Genomic DNA, 25,254 nt, shown 5'->3' with positions numbered 1-25,254 from the left:
GACGAGCATCAGAGCTGGTGTAGTAGGATTCAATCTTAATCCTGTATTGACGCTTTGCTTGTTTGATGGTTTGTCTGAGTGGGATCATAGCGGGATTTCTTATAAGCCTTGAAAGCGGCAGCTCTAGCCTTTAGCTCGATGTGGATGATGCCTGCTTCTGGTTGGGATATGTATGTGCAGTCACTGTGGGGACGACGTCATCGATGCACTTATTGATGAAGCCGGTGACTGAGGTGGTGTATTCCTCAATGCCATTGGATGAATCCCGGAACATATTCCAGTCTGTGCTAGCAAAACATCCCTGTAGTGTAGCATCCCCGTCATCTGACCACTTTCATATTGAGCGAGTCACTGGTACCTCCTGCTTTAGTTTTTGCTTCTAAGCAGGAATCAGGAGAATAGAATTATGGTCAGATTTGCCAAATGGAGGGCGGGGGAGAGCTTTGTGTGCATCTCTGTGTGTGGAGTAAAGGTGGTCTAGGATTTTTTCCCCCTGGTTGCACGTGACATGCTGTTGATGTAATAAGGCAAATATCACGGAGCAATTGGCTGCTCAAATCATCATAGGTAAATGGCATTATATCAAATGTGTTGTAGCCTCAAGGCTACTATACAGCCAAGGTGACATTGTGCAAACACGTTGGCAAAAGACAGCTGACTACCATATCAACAGTAATGCATTTAGAATCTGTTGATTATCTCTTGCCATATCAACAGTAATGCATTTAGAATCTGTTGATTATCTCTTGCCATATCAACAGTAATGCATTTGGAATCTGTTGATTACCTCTTGCCATATCAACAGTAATGCATTTGGAATCTGTTGATTATCTCTTGCCATATCAACAGTAATGCATTTGGAATCTGTTGATTATGGAACACCCAGACCCTAAACCAATTACTTAAGTTTTTTATTTAACCTTTATTTAACTAGGCAAGTCAGTTTAAGAACAAATTCTTACTTACAATGATAGCCTACCCCGGCCAAACCCAGACGACGCTGGGCCAATTGTGCGCCGCCCTATGGGACTCCCAATCGCGGCCAGGATGTGATTGAGCCTGGATTTGAACCAGGGACTGTGCTGTCGCCTCTTGCACTGAGATGCAATGCCTTAGACCGCTGCCCTAGACCGCTGCCCCACTTTATGGTCCCCTCTTGCATTATTTTGTACCATAACTGCGAGAAAGTGTCTGTGTGTTTTTGTGTGTCTGTGTGTGTCTGTGTGCGCGCGGGCACGTCTGACAGTGTGTAAGCAGGTTGTGTAGCGATAAGCGTCTTTGTGTTGTACAGTATAGGGGAGGAGATGGAGAAAGACCATCATGTTCCCAAGGACATTGTGATGACTGGATCATGTGACTGAACTCACCTGCCGGTTGTATCTATCAGACGCTGTACAGTAGACCCACAGAGTGGGGTTACATGATTTGAATTCAATTAGCCTAACACTAAAACAACTGATTCAACTAATCACCTAATCATCAGTTGAATCACTTGTGGTAGAGGCCATCATATTTTAATCAAGTGTTCTGCTAATATTAACAACAAGGCAAAAGATGAAAAAACAAATTGTGTTTTGATATGGCAAACTTACCAGCATCTCTCACTGATCTTGCATAGCTGTGTAAAAGAAAAAAAAGAGGTAGATTAAATGGGGTTCCCTGTTTGTATAAAATATACTGTCTGGGATCTATCCATATGCTATGTGAAGAATATGAATTCCTATAGAATCCAAAATATCAGCAGAGATTTAAGAAGTAAATTAAATTAAATGAATTATAGACCGTTTAGCTGACAACATCACAAAAACGCCGCAATAAAATAGCAGCAAGGGATTTTTGTCTATACCGTACGAGTGGATGACGTATCATTTAATTTAATTAATGAATTATAACTGACAACGTCACAAAGAACGCTGCACACAATTCAATGGGGAAGAAGTCCATGTGTTGCTATGATTCTGGATGGTCAGATAGCTAGCAACAATGACACGATGCTGCCATGGGGGGAATCGTAGGTGGGTCGTTTCTGCTACTTTTATTTTGGTCTTGATACCAAATGTCTTGTTTTGAGTTACTTTGACTGATGTCATGTCTCTGCTAATATGGATAAAAAAAGATTTGACTAGCTAGCTAGCTAAACAACAATTGTTCATGAAGTTGCTTTACAATCATTCAATTACTTGAAAGGATAGCATTTCAGAGCCACATCTGTTTAACCCAGCTCCATCAGAAGAAGATTACAAATACACACATCATCCCTGATAGCGACAAATGTGAGTTCATTAACACTGTCTTTACAATAGTGTGTGTCAAGTATGGCAAATGCAACAAAACCAATTATTCTGTAAAACTTGATTGATAAAATACTCTAAACACCTTATAATATCTGATACCTGTAATTCATACTTTACAGTAGAATATTATTATATAATTATAATCAAACATTTCAAATTGACCAAACTCATTTGATTACTCAACCAATCAAGTCCAATGAATTCAACAAGCCGATCACAGATCTTGAGTAAAATTGAAGCTCAATATTAATATCTCAGTCTCTGTAACTCACCCTTCTTCTGTGGTGGCCAGGGCACTGTACCCACATATCCACAGCAGGACACAAATGCTTTTTAATTTGCCCATGGCTAACTTAAGAGTTAGCGGGCTAGCCATTCAGTTAGCAGGGAATGAGGACAATGAGAGGGATCAGACCCGTACTTTTATAGGTGGGACGAAAGTGTCGAACAAGATAGGAGGAGGGAGGGAAAGAAGGGTGAAGGGAGTGGAGTGTATTATAAATGCTATTACCCTATCACTAGCCTACGTCTCAAGATGTGTATGATCTTGCGTTGCACATTGCAAAACCACCAATTCATTGAGTGAATAAGTAACAGTGAGTGATATGGCGTGGGTGTGTTCAGTTTGTGAGTTTTTGTCTGACGCCAGTGTGCAGTTAGAATGGGTGGAGATGCTTCGTAAAGTTCTGCATCTGTTTTAAAATGCATTACATAACAGTGTTAAGGCCTAAGTTTAATTAGGAAAAAACCACACCAGTATTAGTAGTGGTGGAAAAAATACTCTAGGCATACTTGAGTAAAAGTAAAGATACCTTAATAGAAAATGACTCTATGACTGAGTAAAAGGGAAAATCACCCAGTAAAATACTACTTGAGGAAAAGTCTAAAAGTATCTGATTTTAAATATACTTAAGTACAGTGGTGTAAAAAGTACTCAATGTCATACTTGAGTAAAAGTAAAAGCTATACATCAAATTCCTTCTATTAAGCAAACCAGACCAGACGGCACAATTCCTTCTATGAAGCAAACCAGACCAGACGGCACAATTCCTTCTATGAAGCAAACCAGACCAGGCGGCACAATTCCTTCTATGAAGCAAACCAGACCAGACGGCACAATTCTTTCTTGTTTTTTTAAATTTACAGACAGACAGGGCAACACTCAGACATAATTTACAAATGCAGTATTTGTGTTTAGTGAGTCCACCAGATCAGAAGCGGTCGGGATGACAATGTGTTATATTGATAGGTGTGTGAATTGGACCATATTCATGTCCTGCCTGAGCATTCGAAATGTAGCGAGTACTTTTAGGTGTCAGGGAGTAAAAAGTACATCTCTTCTTTAGGAATGTACCGCAAAAAAACAACTTAAATAGTACTTCAAAGTATTTTTACTTAAGTACTTTACACTACTGAGTATTGGACACAATGATTATTGGCTGGAATAGACCCAGATTTGACATCTCTGTGCTTTATAATTAGGCTGAGATTGACAGTCACACTCTGCTTTAACTTTCTATACAGGTCATTATGGTCTCGACCTCTTATCAAATGCGTCTCAAACCAGATAGACAATCTCAATGACAGCCACCCGAAGAACCCAAATCGGATTTTGTTTCTATATATCAGATATTTTTTTCTGACTGTCCACCCTCAGTTTGACAGATTTGTGATTTTTATTATTAGTGAATAACATAGCCTTAACAGCACAAATCTGTTGTCAAGTCAACAACATCCTGCCAGTCAGTCAGATGTCAGCTGCCAGCTGCTGTGCTTTCTTTCAGACATGTGATTGGAACATTCATATTGCCTATTGGGTGGTTTCCAAATCAAATAAACAAAACAAACAAACAAACAAAGATCTAATCAATGTAACAAGATTCCAGAGTACGGCCAGAGAGGTTCAGCCCTGTTCCCACTCTCTGACAAGTTCCCGACCACTAGTTTGGTAAATGAAGCACCAATGATAAGGGTTTTTATAGGAGGTTGTAAAGAGGTGCTGTCCATGCTGCTATCAATCTCACGCTCTCTCTCTCTCTCTCTCTGTCTCTCTCTCTCTCTCTCTCTCTCTCTCTGGAACCCCATCATGCGATCAGTCACCTATCAGTCTCTCTCTCTCTCCCTCTCAATTCAATTCAATTCAAAGGCTTTATTGGCATGGGAAACATGTGTTAACATTGCCAAAGCAAGTGAGGTAGATAATATATAAAGTGAAATAAACAATAAAAATTAACAGTAAACATCACACATACAGAAGTTCCAAAACAATAAAGACATTACAAATGTCATATTATATATATATATATACAGTGTTTTAACAATGTACAAATGGTTAAAGGACACAAGATAAAATAAATAAGCATAAATATGGGTTGTATGTACAATGGTGTGTGTTCTTCACTGGTTGCCCTTTTCTCATGGCAACAGGTCACAAATCTTGCTGCTGTGATGGCACACTGTGGAATTTCACCCAGTAGATATGGGAGTTCATCAAAATTGGATTTGTTTTCAAATTCTTTGTGGATCTGTGTAATCTGAGGGAGATATGTCTCTCTAATATGGTCATACATTGGGCAGGAGGTTAGGAAGTGCAGCTCAGTTTCCACCTCATTTTGTGGGCAGTGAGCACATAGCCTGTCTTCTCTTGAGAGCCATGTCTGCCTATGGCGGCCTTTCTCAATAGCAAGGCTATGCTCACTGAGTCTGTACATAGTCAAAGCTTTCCTTAATTTTGGGTCAGTCACAGTGGTCAGGTATTCTGCAGCTGTGTACTCTATGTGTAGGGCCAAATAGCATTCTAGTTTGCTCTGTTTTTTTGTTAATTCTTTCCAATGTGTCAAGTAATTATCTTTTTGTTTTCTCATGATTTGGTTGGGTCTAATTGTGCTGATGTCCTGGGGCTCTGTAGGGTGTGTTTGTGTTTGTGAACAGAGCCCCAGGACCAGCTTGCTTAGGGGACTCTTCTCCAGGTTCATCTCTCTGTAGGTGATGGCTTTGTTATGGAAGGTTTGGAGATCGCTTCCTTTTACGTGGTTATAGAATTTAACGGCTCTTTTCTGGATTTTGATAATTAGTGGGTATCAGCCTAATTCTGCTCTGTATGCATTATTTGGTGTTCTACGTTGTACACGGAGGATATTTTTGCAGAATTCTGCGTGCAGAGTCTCAATTTGGTGTTTGTCCCATTTTGTGAAGTCTTGGTTGGTGAGCGGACCCCAGACCTCACAACCATAAAGGGCAATGGGCTCTATGACTGATTCAAGTATTTTTTTGCCAAATCCTAATTGGTATGTTGAAATTTATGTTCCTTTTGATGGCATAGAATATCCCTTCTTGCCTTGTCTCTCAGATCGTTCACAGCTTTGTGGAAGTTACCTGTGGCGCTGATGTTTAGGCCAAGGTATGTATAGTTTTTTGTGTGCTCCAGGGCAACAGTGTCTAGATGGAATTTGTATTTGTGGTCCTGGTGACTGGAACTTTTTTGGAACACCATTATTTTGGTCTTACTGAAATTTACTGTCAGGGCCCAGGTCTGACAGTATCTGTGCATGAGATCTAGGTGCTGCTGTAGGCCCTCCTTGGTTGGTGACAGAAGCACCAGATCATCAGCAAACAGCAGACATTTGACTTCGGATTCTAGTAGGGTGAGTCCGGATGCTGCAGACTTTTCTAGTGCCCGCACCAATTCGATGATATATATGTTGAAGAGGGTGGGGCTTAAGCTGCATCCCTGTCTCACCCCACAACCCTGTGTGAAGAAATGTTCTTTCTCTCTCTCTCTATGCTATCAGTCACCTATCAGTCTCTCTCTCTCCCTCTCTCTTTCTCTCCCTCTCTCTCCTTCTCTCTCTCTCTCCCTCTCTCTCTCCTTCTCTCGCTCCCTCTCTCTCTCTCTCTCTCTCTCTCTCTCTCTCTCTCTCTCTCTCCCCCTCTCTCTTTCTCCCTCTCTCTCTCTCCCTCTCTCTCTCTCTCCCTCTCTCTCTCTCTCTCTCTCTCTCTCTCTCCCTCTCCTTCTCTCTCTCTCTCTATGCTATCAGTCACCTTTCACTCGGGCCACCTTTCCATCCTATCTGCAGAACTACTGCATATTCCCTCACGGTGTACTATTTGGAACCATTCACTCAGACCTAGACCTCAACTGGCGTTGTGTATAAAGGGTGTGACTATTGAACAAGTTAAAGAAGCTGAACTAATAGGAGTTACATTGGATGGTCAGTAATCATGTTCAAGTCGTATGGACAAAATAGTTGTGAAGATGGGGAGAGGTATGTCTGTTATAAAAATATGCTGTGACACAAAAATCAACTGTACTAGTTACATGTACATGTTCGTCATTTAGCGGACGCTCTTATCCAGAACCAGCCATTAGGGTTGCACCTAGTCGGCTCGGGATGTTGTTCAGGCTTTTTTCTTGTCCCATCTTGATTACAGTAATATGGTCAGGTGCAGCAAAGACAGACCTAGAAAAGCTGCAGCTGACTCATAACAAAGCAGAACGCTTTGCCCTGAACTACAAACACAGAACTAACATCAACAACATGATAGTCTTTCATGGTTGAGGGTTGAGGAGAAATGGACTACTTCTCTTCTCGTCTTATTTCTGCGTTGAAAATGACTAACCACGTGTATAATCTATTTGCATACACTTCAAACAGACATACATACCTCACCAGACACGCCACTATACCTCACGGATACCCAAACCAAAAACAGATTTAATGTGTCGCTCAGTTATGTATAGAGCCATGTCATGGTGGAATGCTCTGTCACCAGAGTTTACTCAGTTATGTATAGAGCCATGTCATGGTGGAATGCTCTGTCACCAGAGGTTACTCAGTTATGTATAGAGCCATGTCATTGTGGAATGCTCTGTCACCAGAGGTTACTCAGTTATGTATAGAGCCATGTCATGGTGGAATGCTCTGTCACCAGCGGTTACTCAGTTATGTATAGAGTCATATCATCGTGGAATGCTCTGTCACCAGAGGTTACTCAGGTTTAGCTTGAGAAAACAGATAAAAAAAACACATTGCATCACAGTGCCTCTCCTCTTTCTAAAGCTCTTATTTAACTGTACTCTATAAAACAATATGAAAACAGTATATGAATAGTGTGTAAATAGTATTTTTGTTGTCTCTATGTCTTTCCTAAATATTACTCCTATTTAATTTTAATGTAATATCTTATGTTGTCTATTACTGTTCTGTACTTTGTCATGTATTTGTACGTTTTTTGTGGACCCCAGGAAGAGTAGCTGCTGCATGTACAGTAGCTAATGGACCCCAGGAAGAGTAGCTGCTGCATGTACAGTAGCTAATGGACCCCAGGAAGAGTAGCTGCTGCATGTACAGTAGCTAATGGACCCCAGGAAGAGTAGCTGCTGCATGTACAGTAGCTAATGGAGAACCTAATAAACTAAACAACTCTGTCTCTCTGTAAACTGTTCTGTATCGGTCTTTCTTTCTTTCTTACCCTCTCTTTTCATCTGTCTGACCACTACTGTTCCCCTCTATTGATTTCCTTCTCCCCTCTGATCCTCTTTTGGGAATGGGGAGTAAGATTGTCTGGAACATCTGAGAAATTATTCAACAGTTACAGCCATATTAAGGTGTAAAAAAGGTACTGGAAATACTTTGATTAAAGACTTTGGTCCCCCCGCAGGTTTTCCTGTTCTATTCAGTTCTCTCTTCTTATGTTTGACTTTCGTTGGATACGGTAACTTAGGTTCATGATGGGAGATAGACAGACACAATATCCAAGTTACACTTCCACACTATTCACCTTGTCCAGCTGCTGAACCTGGTTGATCAACACATCAGGTTCTGCCAGTTAAGGGGATCGTCAGTCAGTGTGCCAGCTTGGAGAGGCTGCTGGTTGGTTTTTTACTGTTTCATTTGGGCATGCCTTTGGTATTTAGCCTTTTTGTACATATTTATGTTTCGTCACCATCTGAACAAATAATAGTCCGCTTGGATTGGCCAACCAAGAGGTCAAGAGAGACCAAGGTAAGGTTGCTGTCTCCATGGGAACATGTACATTCAACACCTAGGCGTATACGCTGATTTCTCACATAAATGCAGAAATTCAGGTTACAGACCATGTAGCTAGGCCTGGAACGATCAAAATGTCCCTTTTGTATTTGAACAGCTATTTGAATAAATACTGTACACACAACTTCAACACTATACATTTTACAAAGCAAACAAATTCATCTTATAATAATTGAACAACATTGTTATAGCCGTCATCCTAACTGAAATTCTGACAAAGAGCTCATAGTTGGTCTTTGGTAACTTTTTTGTGACTGAAATCAAAACCTTGAAATAACCTTTGACCTTCACTCTCCTATCAGTACAGTGATTGGACTCACACACACACACAGTGAGTCATACAGTATAGAGCTATCCTGTTTATTTATAATCCAATTAGCATCCACACCCATTCCATCAGTATACACACACACACACACACACATACGTATAGAGAACTCTGTAAAGCTAGCATGTGTTTTAACACAAACCCACACTAAAGGGAAATTATGTAATCAAAAGAAATTTGCAATTTAAAAACAAGTTTTTACATTTGTATTTTCTTAATTATTGGTGTAATTTACAATAATTAAGTACAGTGATCCTATATAGATAAATAAAAATTTCATAAATAAATATTAAGTTTATGTTGGGTAGGTATTCAAATTGCTCAGTTGCACGGGCTCTCATGATATTGTAGCAGGTTCGTGGTGCAATGGTCCAATGCAGATGTGTAATGGGTCCTATGTGTAGCTGGTGTAGAGAGTCAGGCGCAGGACAGAAGATATGAGTAATCAACGTATTTTTACTCAAAATGTCAAATATACAAAGTAACAAATACATGCACACCATGACAGACCGAAAATACAATAAACAATCACTCACAAAAAAACATGGGGGAACAGAGGGTTAAATAATGAAACAGTAATTGTGGGATTGAAATCAGGTGTGTAAAACAAAGACAAAACAAATGGACAATTAAAAGTGGATCGGTGGTAGAACAAGGAGAGGGACCGACGCGCGGCTCCAGCAGTGCACCGACACCGATCTCAGGGACGACCCGGAGGACGAGGCGCAGCAACGAAGGGTCCAGGACATCCTCCACCGGCACCCAGCATCTCTCCTCCGGACCGTACCCCTCCCACTCCACGAGTTACTGAGGGCCCCTTGCCCGACGCCTCGAGTCCAGTATGGCTCGAACAGCATACGCTGGGGCCCCCTCGATGTCCAGAGGGGGCGGGGGAACCTCCCGCACCTTAGATTACTGGAGTGGACCAGCCACCACCGGCCTGAGGAGAGACACATGGAACGAGGGATTAATACGATAATCTGGGGGAAGCTGTAACCTGTAGCATACCTCGTTCACCCTCCTCAGGACTTTAAATGGCCCCACAAACCGCGGACCCAGCTTCCGGCAGGGCAGGCGGAGGGGCAGGTTTTGGGTTGAGAGCCAGACCCGGTCGCTGTGGTGGCGGTCAGCGCCCTCTCTTTGCCGCCTCATAGCCCATTGTAGGTACACATGGGCGGCGTCCCAGGTCTCCTCCGAGCGATTGAACCATTCGTCCACCGCAAGAGCTTCGATCTGGCTCTGATGCCACGATGCCAGAACCGGCTGATACCCCAGTATACACTGGAAAGGAGAGAGGTTAGTGGATGAGTGGCGGAGTGAGTTTTGGGCCATCTCTGCCCAGGGGATGAACGCCGCCCACTCCCCCGGCCGGTCCTGGCAATATGACCTCAGACACCTACCCACATCTTGGTTTACTCTCTCCACCTGCCCGTTACTCTCGGGGTGAAAACCTGAGGTGAGGCTGACCGAGACCCCAGATGTTCCATGAACACTCTCCAGACCCTGGATGTGAACTGGGGACCTCGATCAGAGACTATGTCCTCAGGCACCCGTAGTGCCGGAAGACATGAGTGAACAGGGCCTCCGCAGTCTGTAGGGCCGTAGGGAGACCGGGCAAAGGGAGGAGACGGCAGGATTTAGAAAACCAATCCACAACGACCAGGATCGTGGTGTTGCCCTGTGAGGGAGGAAGATCCGTCAGGAAGTGTGACCACGGCCGTTGTGGAACGGGAAGGGGTTGTAATTTCCCTCTGGGCAGGTGCCTGGGAGCCTTGCACTGGGCTCACACCGAGCAGGAGGAAACATAATCCCTCACGTCCTTGGCCAAGATGGGCCACTAGCACTTCCCACTAAGGCAACGCACCATCAGACCGATGCCAGGGTGACCAGAGGAGGGTGACGTGTGGGCCCAATAGATCAAACGGTCACGGACAGCAGACGGAACATACAGGCGCCCAGCTGGACACTGGGGAGGAGTGGGCTCTGCACGTGACGCCCGCTCAATGTCCGCGTCCAGCTCCCACACCACCGGTGCCACCAGGCAAGAGGCTGGAAGTAGGGGAGTGTGATCCATGGACCGCTCCTCTGTGTCATATATCCGGGATAGTGCGTCTGCCTTAGCGTTCTGGGAACCTGGTCTGTAGGATAGGCTGAAAACAAAACGGGTAAAGAACGTAGCCCACCTCGCCTGGTGAGGGTTCAGTCTCCTCGCTGCCAGAGATTGTGAAACATGGAAGCCATGTGTTTGATGCATTTGATACCGTTCCACTTTTCCGCTTCAGCCATTACCACAAGCCCGTCCTCCCCAATTAAGGTGCCACCAACCTCCTGTGGACCACATCGGGCTCCACTCCTATCAGCTAAAAACAAGAAAAAGCGGCTCCAGATCACCAACACTAGACCATTGAAGAGTGGAAAAACATTGCTGGTCTGGCAAATCCTGGTTCCTGTTGCGTCATACTGAGGCAAGATTTGGCGTAAGCAGCATTAGTCCATGGACTCATCCTATCCTGCCTTCCACGCCCCAAATAATTCAGGCTGTTCTGGAGGCAAACAGGGGTCCCAGTGCTAGATGGGTGTACCTAATAAAATGGCCACTGAGTGTATATTTCTACACTATGAAGTTGGTGTAGCTGTCTGAAATGTTTGCCTGTTTTGGCCTGCCTGGTGACATCAATTAGTTAAGGTCACTACAATATGTAATAACATTGTACCATGGTAACAGACACAAACTGTCAAATGTCACTCTTTATGGCCACTTTTAAACACCTGACATATCTGCACATTTACGTTAGTCACCAGAAGCTGAAGAACAAATGCACATCCAGGTACTTTTTTTTGTAGTTGTAGTACTCAGTGAACTCTTGAAAAATAAAAAGGAAAACGCTGCACGCTCCCAGGTGATCTTATCGACACGTTTCCACCCTTTGGTCTTCATCAGGCATCCAGATATCACCTGGGAGCGTGAACAGCAGTGTTTTAACCACCCTCTCGTCTTCGCAACACAGGAAAACACTGTTTATGGATGTAAAGCCAAATAGCACCCTATTCGCTTTATGGTGCACTACTTTTGACCAGTACTGCTACCCAAATAGCACCCTATTATCTTTGTTGAAGGTCGTTGTTGATGTGGTGCAGTGATCTTTGTACAGGTAGATACTCCAGCTCTATGAAATTGGAACTAGAGACTGGGTGTGGTTTGGTTAGGTAATGCATGTGGGACAGTAAAGGTGATGGCAGATAGGACACAAGGTATATTTATTAATAACTTAATGACCCAACTTGAATTAACCAAAAGTACATGAGGCCAGGTGTTGTGACATTTGTATCATGGCTGTGTGTGTTTATAGTCACGAGACGAAGCGAAACCAGTCTGTCAAAGTTTCTAGCTCATGTCTAAATTCTCAAACTAAATACATACTGCAATTCCAACCAAAAAACATCTTAGCTTTGATTTCAAGACTTAAAATACAACGACTTGCCTAGCTAGTAGTAATAGCAGTAAACGTAGTAATAGTAGTAATAGTAAAAGTAGTAGTAGTAATAGTAGTAATAGCAGTAATAGTAGTAATAGTCGTAAAAGTAGTAGTAATAGTAGTAATAGTAAAAGTAGTAGTAGTAATAGTAGTAGTAGTAAAAGTAGTAGTAGTAATAGTAGCAAAAGTAGTAATAGTAGTAAAAGTTGTAGTAGTAAAAGTAGTAATAGATGTAAAAGTAGTAATAGTAGTAATAGCAGTAGTAATTGTAGTAATAGTAAAAGTAGTAATAGTAGTAATAGTAGTAGTAAAAGTAGTAGTAATAGCAGTAATAGTAGTAATAGTCGTAAAAGTAGTAGTAATAGTAGTAATAGTAAAAGTAGTAGTAGTAGTAATAGTAGTAGTAGTAGTAGTAAAAGTAGTAGTAGTAATAGTAGTAAAAGTAGTAGTAGTAATAGTAGTAAAAGTTGTAGTAGTAATAGTAGTAGTAGTAGTAATAGTAGTAATACCAGTAGTAAAAGTAGTAGTAGTACTAATAGTAGTAATAATAGTAATAATAATAGTAATAATATTAGTAATAGTAAAAGTAGTAATAGTAGTAATAGTAGTAGTAATACCAGTAGTAAAAGTAGTAGTAGTACTAATAGTAATAATAATAGTAGTAATAGTAGTAATAGTAAAAGTAGTAATAGTAGTGTCGTGTCTTTACTATCATTAACTGAAGACTTTAACTGAAGAGTTTTTATCAAAGATTCTCTGTAATTAACTAATCAGGCAATTTACTAGGAAGTCGGGGCACCAAGGAAAATATTCAAGATTACAAAGTTATAATTTTCCTAATATAACTCTTCAGATATTTTTGTATCTGATCAATTAGTCTTCGAATTAATGAATTATTATTTACCTCAAGTTAGTCTCATACCAAACGTTGTAAAGTCATCCATACATCAATTGTCTTAAATAATTTATTTACTAACTAAGTAATTCACAGAAATGCATAAACAAACAGTAGATTGTTACAAGGAAATGACAACGGAGTTTCCCAAGTGGGATAAACCGGCATCGCGGCTTGGTGTACAAAAGGGAAGTGGGGGTCGAATGAGATAAGACACAGTTGATAATTATACAATTGAAATACTAATCCTTTGCACATGAACGCTCACTCATTCGGGAACAATTGCAATCAATATATATATTTATGCTCAGTGTGTCATCGGGGTCTCTGTTGAAAAGTTTGTTTCTATTGGACAGTTTGTCCGCCCTCTCTGTAGTGGTTAGAATGGATAGTTCAGAGTGACATTCATTCATGTTGTTATGGATAGATGTTTCAGCGGTTGTCGGTCTTCGCGTTCAATGATACCGAATTCCTAGCTGCAGACTAGTAATTAATATCAAAGACTTGTTCTTATTCTGTCGGTATCGATAGTCTAAGAGTTTAACCACGTGGTATGGTTAAAAGATTCAGCCATCTACTCAAACCTTGGCCCTCTCGTTATCAATGTAAGCTGGTCTGCAACCTTTGTCCTCTCGTAATTGAGGGAAACATGGTCTGTTGAGAAATTCTCAAAGTGGGGGTTTTATTCGGGAGAGCAGAAAAAGGCTGTCTTATGACGCCAGGTCCGAACTGGGCTCATGGGCGGTCCTCAGATTTAGTTAAACTCAAAAGGGAATTGGAGTTTCCTTCATTAACCTGTTGAGCGTAGTATTTTGATGTTTGGATGAAAAACGTACCCAAATGAAACGGCCTATTTCTCAGGCCCAGAAGCTAGAATATGCATATAACTGTCAGATTAGGATAGAAAACACTCTAAAGTTTCCAAAACTATCAAAATATTGTCTGTGAGTATAACAGAACTGATATTGTAGGCGAAAACCTGAGGAAAATCCAACTAGGAAGTGCCTCTTATTTTGAAAGCTCCCTGTTTCATTGCATGCCTTCCCTCCATTTAAAAGGATATCAACCAGATTCCTTTCTCTATGGCTTCCACATGGTGTGAACAGTCTTCAGACATAGTTTCAGCCTTTTATTCTGAAAAATGAGCGAGAACGATCACATCGCGTCAGTGGGTGGTTGGGTGCCAGCAGAGTTTTGCATGCGCAACAGCTTGGAGCAGACATTTTCTCTCTCTCTCCTATTGAAAAAGATATGGTCCGGTTGAAATATTATCGATTATTTATTGTATAAACAACCTGAGGATTGATTATAAAAAAACGTTTGACATGTTTCTACAAACTTTAAGGATACTATTTGGAATTTTCATCTGCCCCGTCGTGAACGCTCGAGCATGTGGATTTCTGAACAAAACGCGCCAACCAAATGGAGGTATTTTGGATATTAAAAAAATCTTTATGGAACACAAGGAACATTTATTGTGTAACTGGGAGTCTCGTGAGTGCAAACATCCGATGATCATCAAAGGTAAGCGATTCATTTTATTGCTTTTCTGACTTTCGTGACCAATCTACTTTGCTGCTAGCTGTTTGTAATGTTTTGTCTGCTGAGAGAGATGTCCTTACATAAACGCTTGGTTTGCTTTAGCTGTAAAACTTTTTTGAAATCTGACACGCCAAGTGGATTAACAACAAGCTAAGCTGTGTTTTGAAAAATTGCACTTGTCATTTCATGAATATTAAATATTTTTTGTAATTTAATTTGAATTTGGCGCTCTGCAATTCAAAGATGAAAACGAAAATGATCCCGCTAAATCACATTACACAATTTTACAAACAGTATCATCTTCACTCATTCATCTTATACAACAATTAGATGTACACCTCATATCTGAGGCTATTATATAAACAGCGTTATGGTAATGTGACCGTATTGTCTCCCATGAGTGTCACAAAATTGTACCAAACAGACCAGTTCTTAGCTGGATTCTACACCAAACTTTTATACCTTCTCCAGAACATAAATGTTGTTCAGACCTCAAGTTCTGTGAGGTGGAAGAAATTCCTTTGTTCTCTATGAAAATTCACTCTGTCTCTATACTGTGGCCATGAGGAGATAATCTCCTCCAGGAATTTACGACCTCTCTCTGACCACAGCAGCCTGTGTGTAGGAGACAGGGAGAGGGGGATGGGGCTTGCTGTACCCAAAGAGGGCAACGTCATGACAGTAGTAAAAGTAGTAATAGTAGTAAAGGGAGGAGACGGTTTAATGTAATGACTAAAGAATTCTACCCTGAAACATATAATACTATAATTCTAATAATGTATGTGTGTGTGTGTAAGAGGGAGAAAACAGAGGCTGGTAGACTACCCATGATAACTCTGAAAAAGCTGACAACAGGAGGGCCTGTTGTTTATCACTTCCAAGGCCTCTCTAATCTAGGGAGGAGAGGAGAGAACGGCGAGAAACTTCCAAGGCTGGTAGAAAAGTGATAAACCTGTGTGTGTGTGTGTGTGTGTGTGTGTGTGTGTGTGTGTGTGTGTGTGTGTGTGTGTGTGTGTGTGTGCGTAGAGGGGGTTATAAAGACTTCAAATTTTGGTTGACTTTGGAGAGCTCTCATGAATAATCTACAACAAACCTTTTGCAGAATCTGAGTCTTTGCCTAATTCTTATTAACCCTAGCTTTACAACCTAAGGAGAATTGGTCAAAGCTATAGTATTGAAAATTCTCGTGACAACTTGGTCCTTCGAGCCGGATCTCAATACCTGTTTCTGTTGTCCTATGGGAGTGCCGAAAACCGTACACGGGTAGACTTGGCCCCATTCTGAGGGTTCTTTACAGGCCGGTGGCGAACTGGTACACCACAGAAATGGTGACAAGATCCAACCTACATTGAATTCTCAGCTGCAAGATAAGGTCCGTAATCTGTATTCATTAGTTTGGGGTTAAATTCTAAACGTACTAAAAATTGACTTAGAATGGACTGGATTAAATTCTTATAAAGCATTGGTCAAGATAAATGTGAGGAAGAATATGCTGCCGTGGTACTTAAAATTGGATACCACCTGGAGCTCTTCCACGGATACATAGACATTTATCTCAGGGGCATCAGTTGTTCTCTCTCTCCTTGGAATGTTTCCTGGCGATATAATCTTGGGGAGAGTGCGTGAGATAGAGGCATAAAAACAACCAAATTGAAAAAGCCTGGAAATGTTTTGTTTGTTTTTAACCTAGGGTTTGCAAATACCCACACACAACAAAAAGTGTACAACTATTTGTTGATATTTTTTAATTACTATGTTTGGATTGGTGTGTTCTATTTCCTTTGGGTTTGGTGAGATTTCCATTTGTCTTAGTGCCACAATATCTTAAAGGGGCACGCACACACATGACATTTTCTAAGTTTTATTTTCTGAGTTCTAATTTAAAAAGTTAATTATTTTGATAAAGGAATGTTCTGGGAACCTGGGATACAACATGTAGAAAATGTTAGACGGTTTTTCTTTAATTTGTCTAATATAGTAAGAAACACTTCTTTGAAGGGTTTGTATGACCTATGACCTCTATCACGACTTTCCATTGTGGTTTGATCAGCCTCATGGGAAAGCCATTGGGATAATGAATTGAAGGTCATTTGTAATACTGATTACTATTTTGGCTTAAGTAATGTTTAGTAACCTAGCTCAGTTTTATTTTCCCTAGCTGTTGTATGCAAATTATATTTTTGTGAGAAGAGTAACACAACAAGGCTGTGTAATTGATATAATAGTATTATTATATTTTGTTGTTGAATAAGGTTATAAAGTTAGCAAGAATAAGTTTTAATTATGGTAGACTTAGGTTAAGTATTTAACTCTAGTGACTCCCCATCCCGCATGAGGGAGCGTAATCATCGACTGACACTAATTAGCATAACGCAACGGACATAAATATTCCTAGAAAATATTCCTATTCATGAAAATCACAAGTGAAATATATTGGAATACAGCTTAGCCTTTTGTTAATCACCCTGTCATCTCAGATTTTCACAATATGCTTTACAGCCAAAGCTAGACAAGCATTTGTGTAAGTTTATCTATAGCCTAGCATAGCATTTTGTCCAGCTAGCAACAGGTAACTTGGTCACGGAAATCAGAAAAGCAATCAAATTAAATCTTTACCTTTGATGAGCTTCGGATGTTTTCACTCACGAGACTCCCAGTTAGATAGCAAATGTTCCTTTTTTCCCAAAATATTATTTTTGTAGGCGAAATAGCTCCGTTTGTTCTTTGCGTTTGGCTGAGAAATTGTACGGAAATTGCAGTCACGAAAACGCAGAAATATATTCAAAATTAGCTCCATAATATCGACAGAAACATGGCAAACGTTGTTTATACTCAATCCTCAAGATGTTTTTCAAATATCTATTTGATAATATATCCATCGGGACAATTCGTTTTTCAGTAGGACCGATTGGAGTAATGGCTACCTCTTTGTTTTACGCAAGAATCTCTCTGGGAGCATCAGGTGACTACTTGCGCAATGTAGCCGCCTACGGATATTCTTTAACATAAATGCGTAAAACTATGTCACAATGCTGTAGACACCGTCGGGAATACGGAGAAAGAGTAATCTGGTTGATAGCCCATTCACTGCTCAATAGGGACACATTGGAACGCAGCGCTTTCAAAACATGAGGCACTTCCGGATTGGATTTTCCTCAGGTTTTCGCCTGCAACATCAGTTCTGTTATACTCACAGACAATATTTTTACAGTTTTGGAAACTTTAGAGTGTTTTCTATCCTAAGCTGTCAATTATATGCATATTCTAGCATCTTGTCCTGACAAAATATCCCGTTTACTACGGGAACATTTTTTTCCCCCCAAAAATGAAAATACTGCCCCCTAGTCACAAAAGTTTTTAAGGAAAGAAATTCTACAAATGAACTTTTAACAAGGCACACTTATTAATTGAAATGCCTTCCAGGTGACTACCTCATGAAGCTAGTTGAGAGAATCCCAAGAGTGTGCAAAGCTGTCATCAAGCCAAAGGGTGGCTACTTCGAAGAATCTGAAATATAAAACATATTTGGATTTGTTTAACAGTTTTTTGGTTACTACATGATTCCATGTGTTATTTCATAGTTTTGATGTCTTCACTATTATTCTAAAATGTAAAAAATTGTAAAAAATAAAGAAAAACCCTTGAATGAGTAGGTGTGTCCAAACTTCTGATTTGTACTGTAAGTATTCAGACCCTTTACTCAGGTTCAAGTCCGGGCTCTGGCTCGGCCACTCAAGAACATTCAGAGACATGTCCTGCATTGTCTTGGCTGTGTGCTTAGGGTCATTGTCCTATTGGAAGGTGAACCATCGCCCCAGTCTGAGGTCCTGAGCGGTCTGGAGCAGGTTTTCATCAAGGATCTCTATGCACTTTGCTCTGTTCACCCTCAATCCTGACTAGTCTCCCAGTGCCTGAAATACATCCCCACAGCATGATGCTGCCTCCACCATGCTTCACTGTAGGAATGGTGCCAGGTTTCATCCAGACATGATGCTTGGCATTCAGGGCAAATAGTTAAATCTTGGTTTCATCAGACCAGAGAATCTTGTTTCACATGGTCTGAGAGTCATTTAGGTGCCTTTGGGCAAATTCCAAGCGGGCTGTCATGTGACTTTTACTGGGGAGTGGCTTCTGTCTGGCCACTCTACCATAATTGCCTGAAAGTTCTCTGAAGGTTCTCTCATCTACACAGAGGAACTGGAGCTCTGTCAGAGTGACAATTGGGTTCTTGGTCACCACCCTGACCACGGCCCTTCTCCCCAGATTGCTCAGTTTGGCAAGGCGGCCAGCTCTAGGAAGTCTTGGTGGTACCAAACTTCTTCCATTTAAGAATGACGGAGGCCACTGTGTTCTTGCGGACCTTTAATGCAGCAGAAATGTTTTTGTACCCTTCCCCAGATTTGTGCCTCGACACAATCCTGTCACAGAGCTCTACAAACAATTTGCTAAAATGTCTAAAAACCTTTTTTTGCTTTGTCATTATGGGGTATCGTGATGTCATTATGGGGTATCGTGATGTCATTTTGGGGTATCGTGATGTCATTTTGGGGTATCGTGATGTCATTATGGGGTATCGTGATGTCATTATGGGGTATCGTGATGTCATTTTGGGGTATCGTGATGTCATTATGGGGTATCGTGATGTCATTATGGGGTATCGTGATGTCATTTTGGGGTATCGTGATGTCATTATGGGGTATCGTGATGTCATTATGGGGTATCGTGATGTCATTATGGGGTATCGTGATGTCATTATGGGGTATCGTGATGTCATTATGGGGTATCGTGATGTCATTATGGGGTATCGTGATGTCATTATGGGGTATCGTGATGTCATTATGGGGTATCGTGATGTCATTATGGGGTATCGTGATGTCATTATGGGGTATCGTGATGTCATTATGGGGTATCGTGATGTCATTATGGGGTATCGTGATGTCATTATGGGGTATCGTGATGTCATTATGGGGTATCGTGATGTCATTATGGGGTATCGTGATGTCATTATGGGGTATCGTGATGTCATTATGGGGTATCGTGATGTCATTATGGGGTATCGTGATGTCATTATGGGGTATCGTGATGTCATTATGGGGTATCGTGATGTCATTATGGGGTATCGTGATGTCATTATGGGGTATCGTGATGTCATTATGGGGTATCGTGATGTCATTATGGGGTATCGTGATGTCATTATGGGGTATCGTGATGTCATTATGGGGTATCGTGATGTCATTATGGGGTATCGTGATGTCATTATGGGGTATCGTGATGTCATTATGGGGTATCGTGATGTCATTATGGGGTATCGTGATGTCATTATGGGGTATCGTGATGTCATTATGGGGTATCGTGATGTCATTATGGGGTATCGTGATGTCATTATGGGGTATCGTGATGTCATTATGGGGTATCGTGATGTCATTATGGGGTATCGTGATGTCATTATGGGGTATTGCGTGTAGATTGATGAGATATATATTTTTTAAATACATTTTATAATAAAGCTGTAACGTAACAAAATGTGGAAAAAGGGAAGGGGTCTGAATACTTTCCGAATGCACTGTACACATCAGTGGTTACATTTAACCACTGATCTAAGGTTTTGCACTTCTTCCCCCACATTGCTACGGTTAGAGAGAGGAAGGCTAAAACTGATCTGTGCCTAAGGGCCTAACAGGGCAGTTTCTACCCGGAGCGTCCATCCACCTCCTCCCTGTGGATCCTGAACGGCAACCCGTGTCCCGGGATGATGACATCAGAGGTGCGTAGCGCCTCTTGTCGGCTGGCCTCCTGAACTGCAGGATTCTCACTCAATTCTCTCCAACGGTCGTCATCAGTGCAATGCTCAAATAGGTCCCCGGCAACAAGCACCGTGCCCATTGTGGTTCCCTTCACAAGAAGGCTCACATCACGCCCTGTGTGGCCTGGAGTGGGTACTATTGACACCTGGTGGAGAAATTAATGTATTGCAATGAGGTTCAGAGTACAGTGGTAGGCAGTACCTATTATAACATGATGCACTGTAAAGTGCTGGTGAATATGAATGGAAAATCATTGAATATGGCTGTTACACACACACAAACACACTATTGAATATGATTACACTGAGTTGGGTTGGAAAAAAGGAAGAGTTTCAGACTCACATGTTCATCAATAGGATAGGGTTGCCCCTCAGACAGCTGGTTAGGAAGGTACCTATCCCCCTCACTGATGTCACACCCCACAACTATTGTTGCCCCTGGAAACAACCCCAGATTACCAACATGGTCGGAGTGGCCATGTGTCCCCACCACCAAGCTGATATCACCCGGGTCTAATCGCTTATCCTTCAGCCGTTTCACTAGAAAGTCCCGGTCCCACGGTCCTCCGGTGTCTACTAGAATAGTTCTAGGTCCCGTTAGAAGAGTGATAGTCCCGTCTGCTCGAAAAGAACCGTCCTGTTCGGACAGACAATAGCCTACTTTGAGCACCGAGATGGAGTAGGGTTGTCCCACAATCTCGAGTTCTGTGTCTGATAACTCGCTTCTTCTAAACTCACTACTGTTACATGCATAATTTGTTTCAGTCGCTTCCATCTCTGCTCAATAATAGATGTTTGCTAGCTATAGAATCCGTTTTTTTATCGATTAACTACAAGTATCAATACATGTATCTAACAACCACACACGTTGTTGACAGCTTGTACCAGTTGTACGGTATGGCAAGAAGAACAAGTGTAATTTTGTCGTTTGGAAATATGTTTAGCTGTCACAGCAAAGTGCCTTGTCGCCATCTGTTGGACGGCAGCGTCTATTACATTGTGTAAGGCCAGCTGGCGTAACGCAACTTTGCACCATGGCTACCCTTAACACTCTGAACCTATATCTGCCTAGCCTAAATTATGGCAGGTTGTAAACATATTTGGATACCAGTAAAATGTTATGATATCTTTCGGTATAAGTCCACTTTCAAGACTATAGTGCATCTACTGTGTGTATGACCAAGAATAGTACCATGAACAAAACAGAAGCAGGTGAGAGATAAACAGGTAAGTCACTTCTTTGTGTTTAGGAGGTAAATTCGGGGTATTTTCAGATATTTCATCATTATAGATGCTGTATATTATGAGATGCTAATATAGATGTCTTAAACAAAAGTGTCAAACCTCAAACCAAAAGTTGTCGCTACTCATTGTTAATAACTAACTGTCTTACACATAACTGTCACCAAACGTATTGTTTAATTACTACTTCATACATCTGAGATATCTGATTTAAAATCATTTACAAATATGACATTAAAACCCACCTCAATCAAAACAAAGCAAGTGCACCTACAGTTACAGTATTATACCTGAAAAGGTTTTGAATCTAAGAGTTCTGTGAAATGATTGATCACATTGCATGAGGCTGATGTTGATTCAATAGATTTCTTATAAGTTACAAGGAAACAATTGGAGAATTCCTCATTTCTCTCTCTCTCTCTCTCTCTCTCTCTCTCTCTCTCTCTCTCTCTCTCTCTCTCTCTCTCTCTCTCTCTCTCTCTCTCTCTCTCTCTCCCTCCCTCCCTCCCTCCCTCCCTCCCTCCCTCCCTCCCTCCCAAGGGGCTTTATTGGCATGGGGAAAATATGTTTACATTGCCAAAGCAAGTGAAATAGATAATAAACAAAAGTGAAATAAACAATAAAAAACTAACAGTAAACATTACACTCATTACATTTCAAATGTCATATTATGTCTATATACCGTGTAGTAATGATGTGCAAATAGTACAAAAGGGAAAATAAATAAACATAAATATAGGTTGTATTTACAATGGTGTTTGTTCTTCACTGATTGCCTTGTGGCAACAGGTCACAAATCTTGCCCCAGTGATTGTTGCATCTCTAATATGGTCATACATTTGGCAGGGGGTTAGGAAGTGCAGCTCAGTTTCCACCTCATTTTGTGGGCAGTGTGCACATAGCCTGTCTTCTCTTGAAAGCCATGTCTGCCTTCAGCGGCCTTTCTCAATAGCAAGGCTATGCTCACTGAGTCTTTCCTTCATTTTGGGTCATTCACAGCGGTCAGGTATTCTGCCACTGTGTACTCTCTGTTTAGGGCCAAATAGCATGCTAGTTTGCTCTGTTTTTTTGTTAATTCTTTCCAATGTGTTCTCATGATTTGGTTGAGTCTAATTGTGTTTCTGTCCTGGGGCTCTGTGGGGTCTGTTTGCGTTTGTGAACAGAGCCCCAGGACCAGCTTGCTTAGGGGACTCTTCTCCAGGTTAATTTCTCTGTGGGTGATGGCTTTGTTATGGAAGGTTTGGGAATCACTTCCTTTTTGGTGGTTGTAGAATTTAACAGCTCTTTTCTGGATTTTGATAATTAGCGGGTATCGGCCTAACTCTGCTCTGCAGATATTTTTTGCAAAATTCTGCATGCAGAGCCTCAATGTGGTGTTTGTCCCATTTAGTGAATTCTTGGTTGGTGAGTGGACCTCAGACCTCACAACCATAAAGGTCAATGGGTTCTATAACTGATTCAAGTATTTTGAGCCAGATCCTGATTGGTATATTGAACTTTATGCTCCTTTTGATGGCAAAGAATGCCCTTCTTGCCTTGTCTCTCAGATCGTTCACAGCTTTGTGGAAGTTACCTGTGGCGCTAATGTTTAGGCCGAGGTATGTATCATTTTTTGTGCTCCAGGGCGACGATGTCTAGATTGAATTTGTATTTGTGGTCCTGGCAACTGGACGTTTTTTGGACACTAGGATTTGACAGTATAATCAGCCTACTAGTGTGTGGGTGTATTCTGTCTTTTCTAACGTTGTCTGTACTCCCACTGATGGTGATACAGGACAAGAGCCTGGAGACTGTGGATGTTACCCATTCAGCACCCTGGAATAAACCACAACTCCTCAACATCAAGGTGGGTTTGGTTTCCAACCAGTAAACAACTAGCCATCCCATGTTTATGCCAGGGACCTTGTCCCAAACTGTTGAATCGCCTATTTAACTTTCTGCATATAGATTTTGAATCTTGGATGCTGGGCATGATGGCTGAGCCTACCTATAACGTTGCACAACGATTTAAATCAATAATTATTTTAGTTGTTTTGCTGTGTCTTTTCCAATGGTATGACGTACAAATGACTTCAGCCTACCCCTTACAAATAAAAAACACATGAAAAAATCACGTGAGAAAAAACATACCTGGGATTGTGTGTTGAATTAACCTACCAGGGTGGTGTGTTATATTAACCTACCTGGGTGGTGTGTTGAATTAACCTACCAGGGTGGTGTGTTATATTAACCTACCTGGGTGGTGTGTTGAATTAACCTACCAGGGTGGTGTGTTATATTAACCTACCTGGGTGGTGTGTTGAATTAACCTACCAGGGTGGTGTGTTATAGGAACCTACCTGGGTGGTGTGTTGAATTAACCTACCAGGGTGGTGTGTTATATTAACCTACCTGGGTGGTGTCTTATATTAACCTACCTTGGTGGTGTCTTATATTAACCTACCTGGGTGGTGTGTTATATTAACCTACCTGGGTGGTGTGTTATATTAACCTACCTGGGTGGTGTCTTATATTAACCTACCTGGGTGGTGTGTTATATTAACCTACCTGGGTGGTGTGTTATATTAACCTACCTGGGTGGTGTCTTATATTAACCTACCTGGGTGGTGTCTTATATTAACCTACCTGGGTGGTGTGTTATATTAACCTACCTGGGTGGTGTGTTATATTAACCTACCTGGGTGGTGTCTTATATTAACCTACCTGGGTGGTGTCTTATATTAACCTACCTGGGTGGTGTGTTATATTAACCTACCTGGGTGGTGTGTTATATTAACCTACCTGGGTGGTGTGTTATATTAACCTACCTGGGTGGTGTGTTATAGGAACCTACCTGGGTGGTGTGTTATATTAACCTACCTGGGTGGTGTGTTATATTAACCTACCTGGGTGGTGTCTTATATTAACCTACCTGGGTGGTGTGTTATATTAACCTACCTGGGTGGTGTGTTATATTAACCTACCTGGGTGGTGTCTTATATTAACCTACCTGGGTGGTGTGTTATATTAACCTACCTGGGTGGTGTGTTATATTAACCTACCTGGTGTGTTATATTAACCTACCTGGGTGGTGTGTTATATGAACCTACCTGGGTGGTGTGTTATATGAACCTACCTGGGTGGCAGTTTTTTTTTTACACCTTTATTACTAGATATTATCTAGCGTGTCCTGTGTTGCATATTATCTGACTGAGCATACAAGCATACAAGTATCTAAGTATCTGACTGAGCGATGGTAGGCAGAAGCAGGCGCGTAAACATTCATTCAAACAGCACTTTCGTGCATTTTGCCAGCAGCTCTTCATTGTGCGTCAAGCATTGCACGTCAAGAATTGCGCTGTTAATGCGCTTTTAAATAGATTTTATTGATGTATTATATTAAGTTAAAATAAGTAAGTAAATATGTAGTATGTAAATAAATAAGTAATTATTACAAATAAAAAAATATTTTTAAAAAAATTGTCCGATTAATCGGTATCGGCTTTTTTGGTCCTCCAATAATCAGTATCAGTGTTGAAAAATCATAAATCGGTCGACCTCTAATATATACATATACACACACACACACACACACACACACACACACACACACACACAAAAGGCATGTATACAAACTGCCCAATC

General features: G+C 41.3%; 2 protein-coding genes across 2 annotated transcripts in view; both read right to left on the bottom strand.

The window, feature by feature from the left end:
- The window catches only part of LOC116354060 (IgGFc-binding protein), a 118,883-nt gene extending 116,225 nt beyond the window's left edge, over positions 1–2,658 (bottom strand). Inside the window, exons 1-2 of the mRNA XM_031793078.1 lie at positions 2,567–2,658; positions 1,593–1,618 (exon numbers count right to left, since the gene is read on the bottom strand). Of these exons, the coding sequence (XP_031648938.1) occupies positions 1,593–1,618; positions 2,567–2,640 (100 nt within the window). The 5' untranslated portion in view covers positions 2,641–2,658. The remainder of the gene's footprint in view (positions 1–1,592; positions 1,619–2,566) is intronic.
- Positions 2,659–20,063: 17,405 nt separating this feature from the next.
- mblac1 (metallo-beta-lactamase domain containing 1) lies at positions 20,064–21,278 on the bottom strand. Its single transcript, XM_020472661.2, has 2 exons — positions 20,732–21,278; positions 20,064–20,534 (listed from the first exon to the last, which is right to left on the bottom strand). Exons 1-2 carry the CDS (start codon positions 21,161–21,163, stop codon positions 20,274–20,276), a joined length of 693 nt encoding a protein of 230 aa, XP_020328250.1. The 5' UTR covers positions 21,164–21,278; the 3' UTR covers positions 20,064–20,273.
- Positions 21,279–25,254: the final 3,976 nt, after the last annotated feature.

The sequence above is a fragment of the Oncorhynchus kisutch genome, linkage group LG16 (assembly GCF_002021735.2).
Source record: "Oncorhynchus kisutch isolate 150728-3 linkage group LG16, Okis_V2, whole genome shotgun sequence".
NCBI classification, from domain to species: Eukaryota; Metazoa; Chordata; class Actinopteri; order Salmoniformes; family Salmonidae; genus Oncorhynchus; species Oncorhynchus kisutch.
This window is presented reverse-complemented; position numbering and strand designations above follow the sequence as displayed.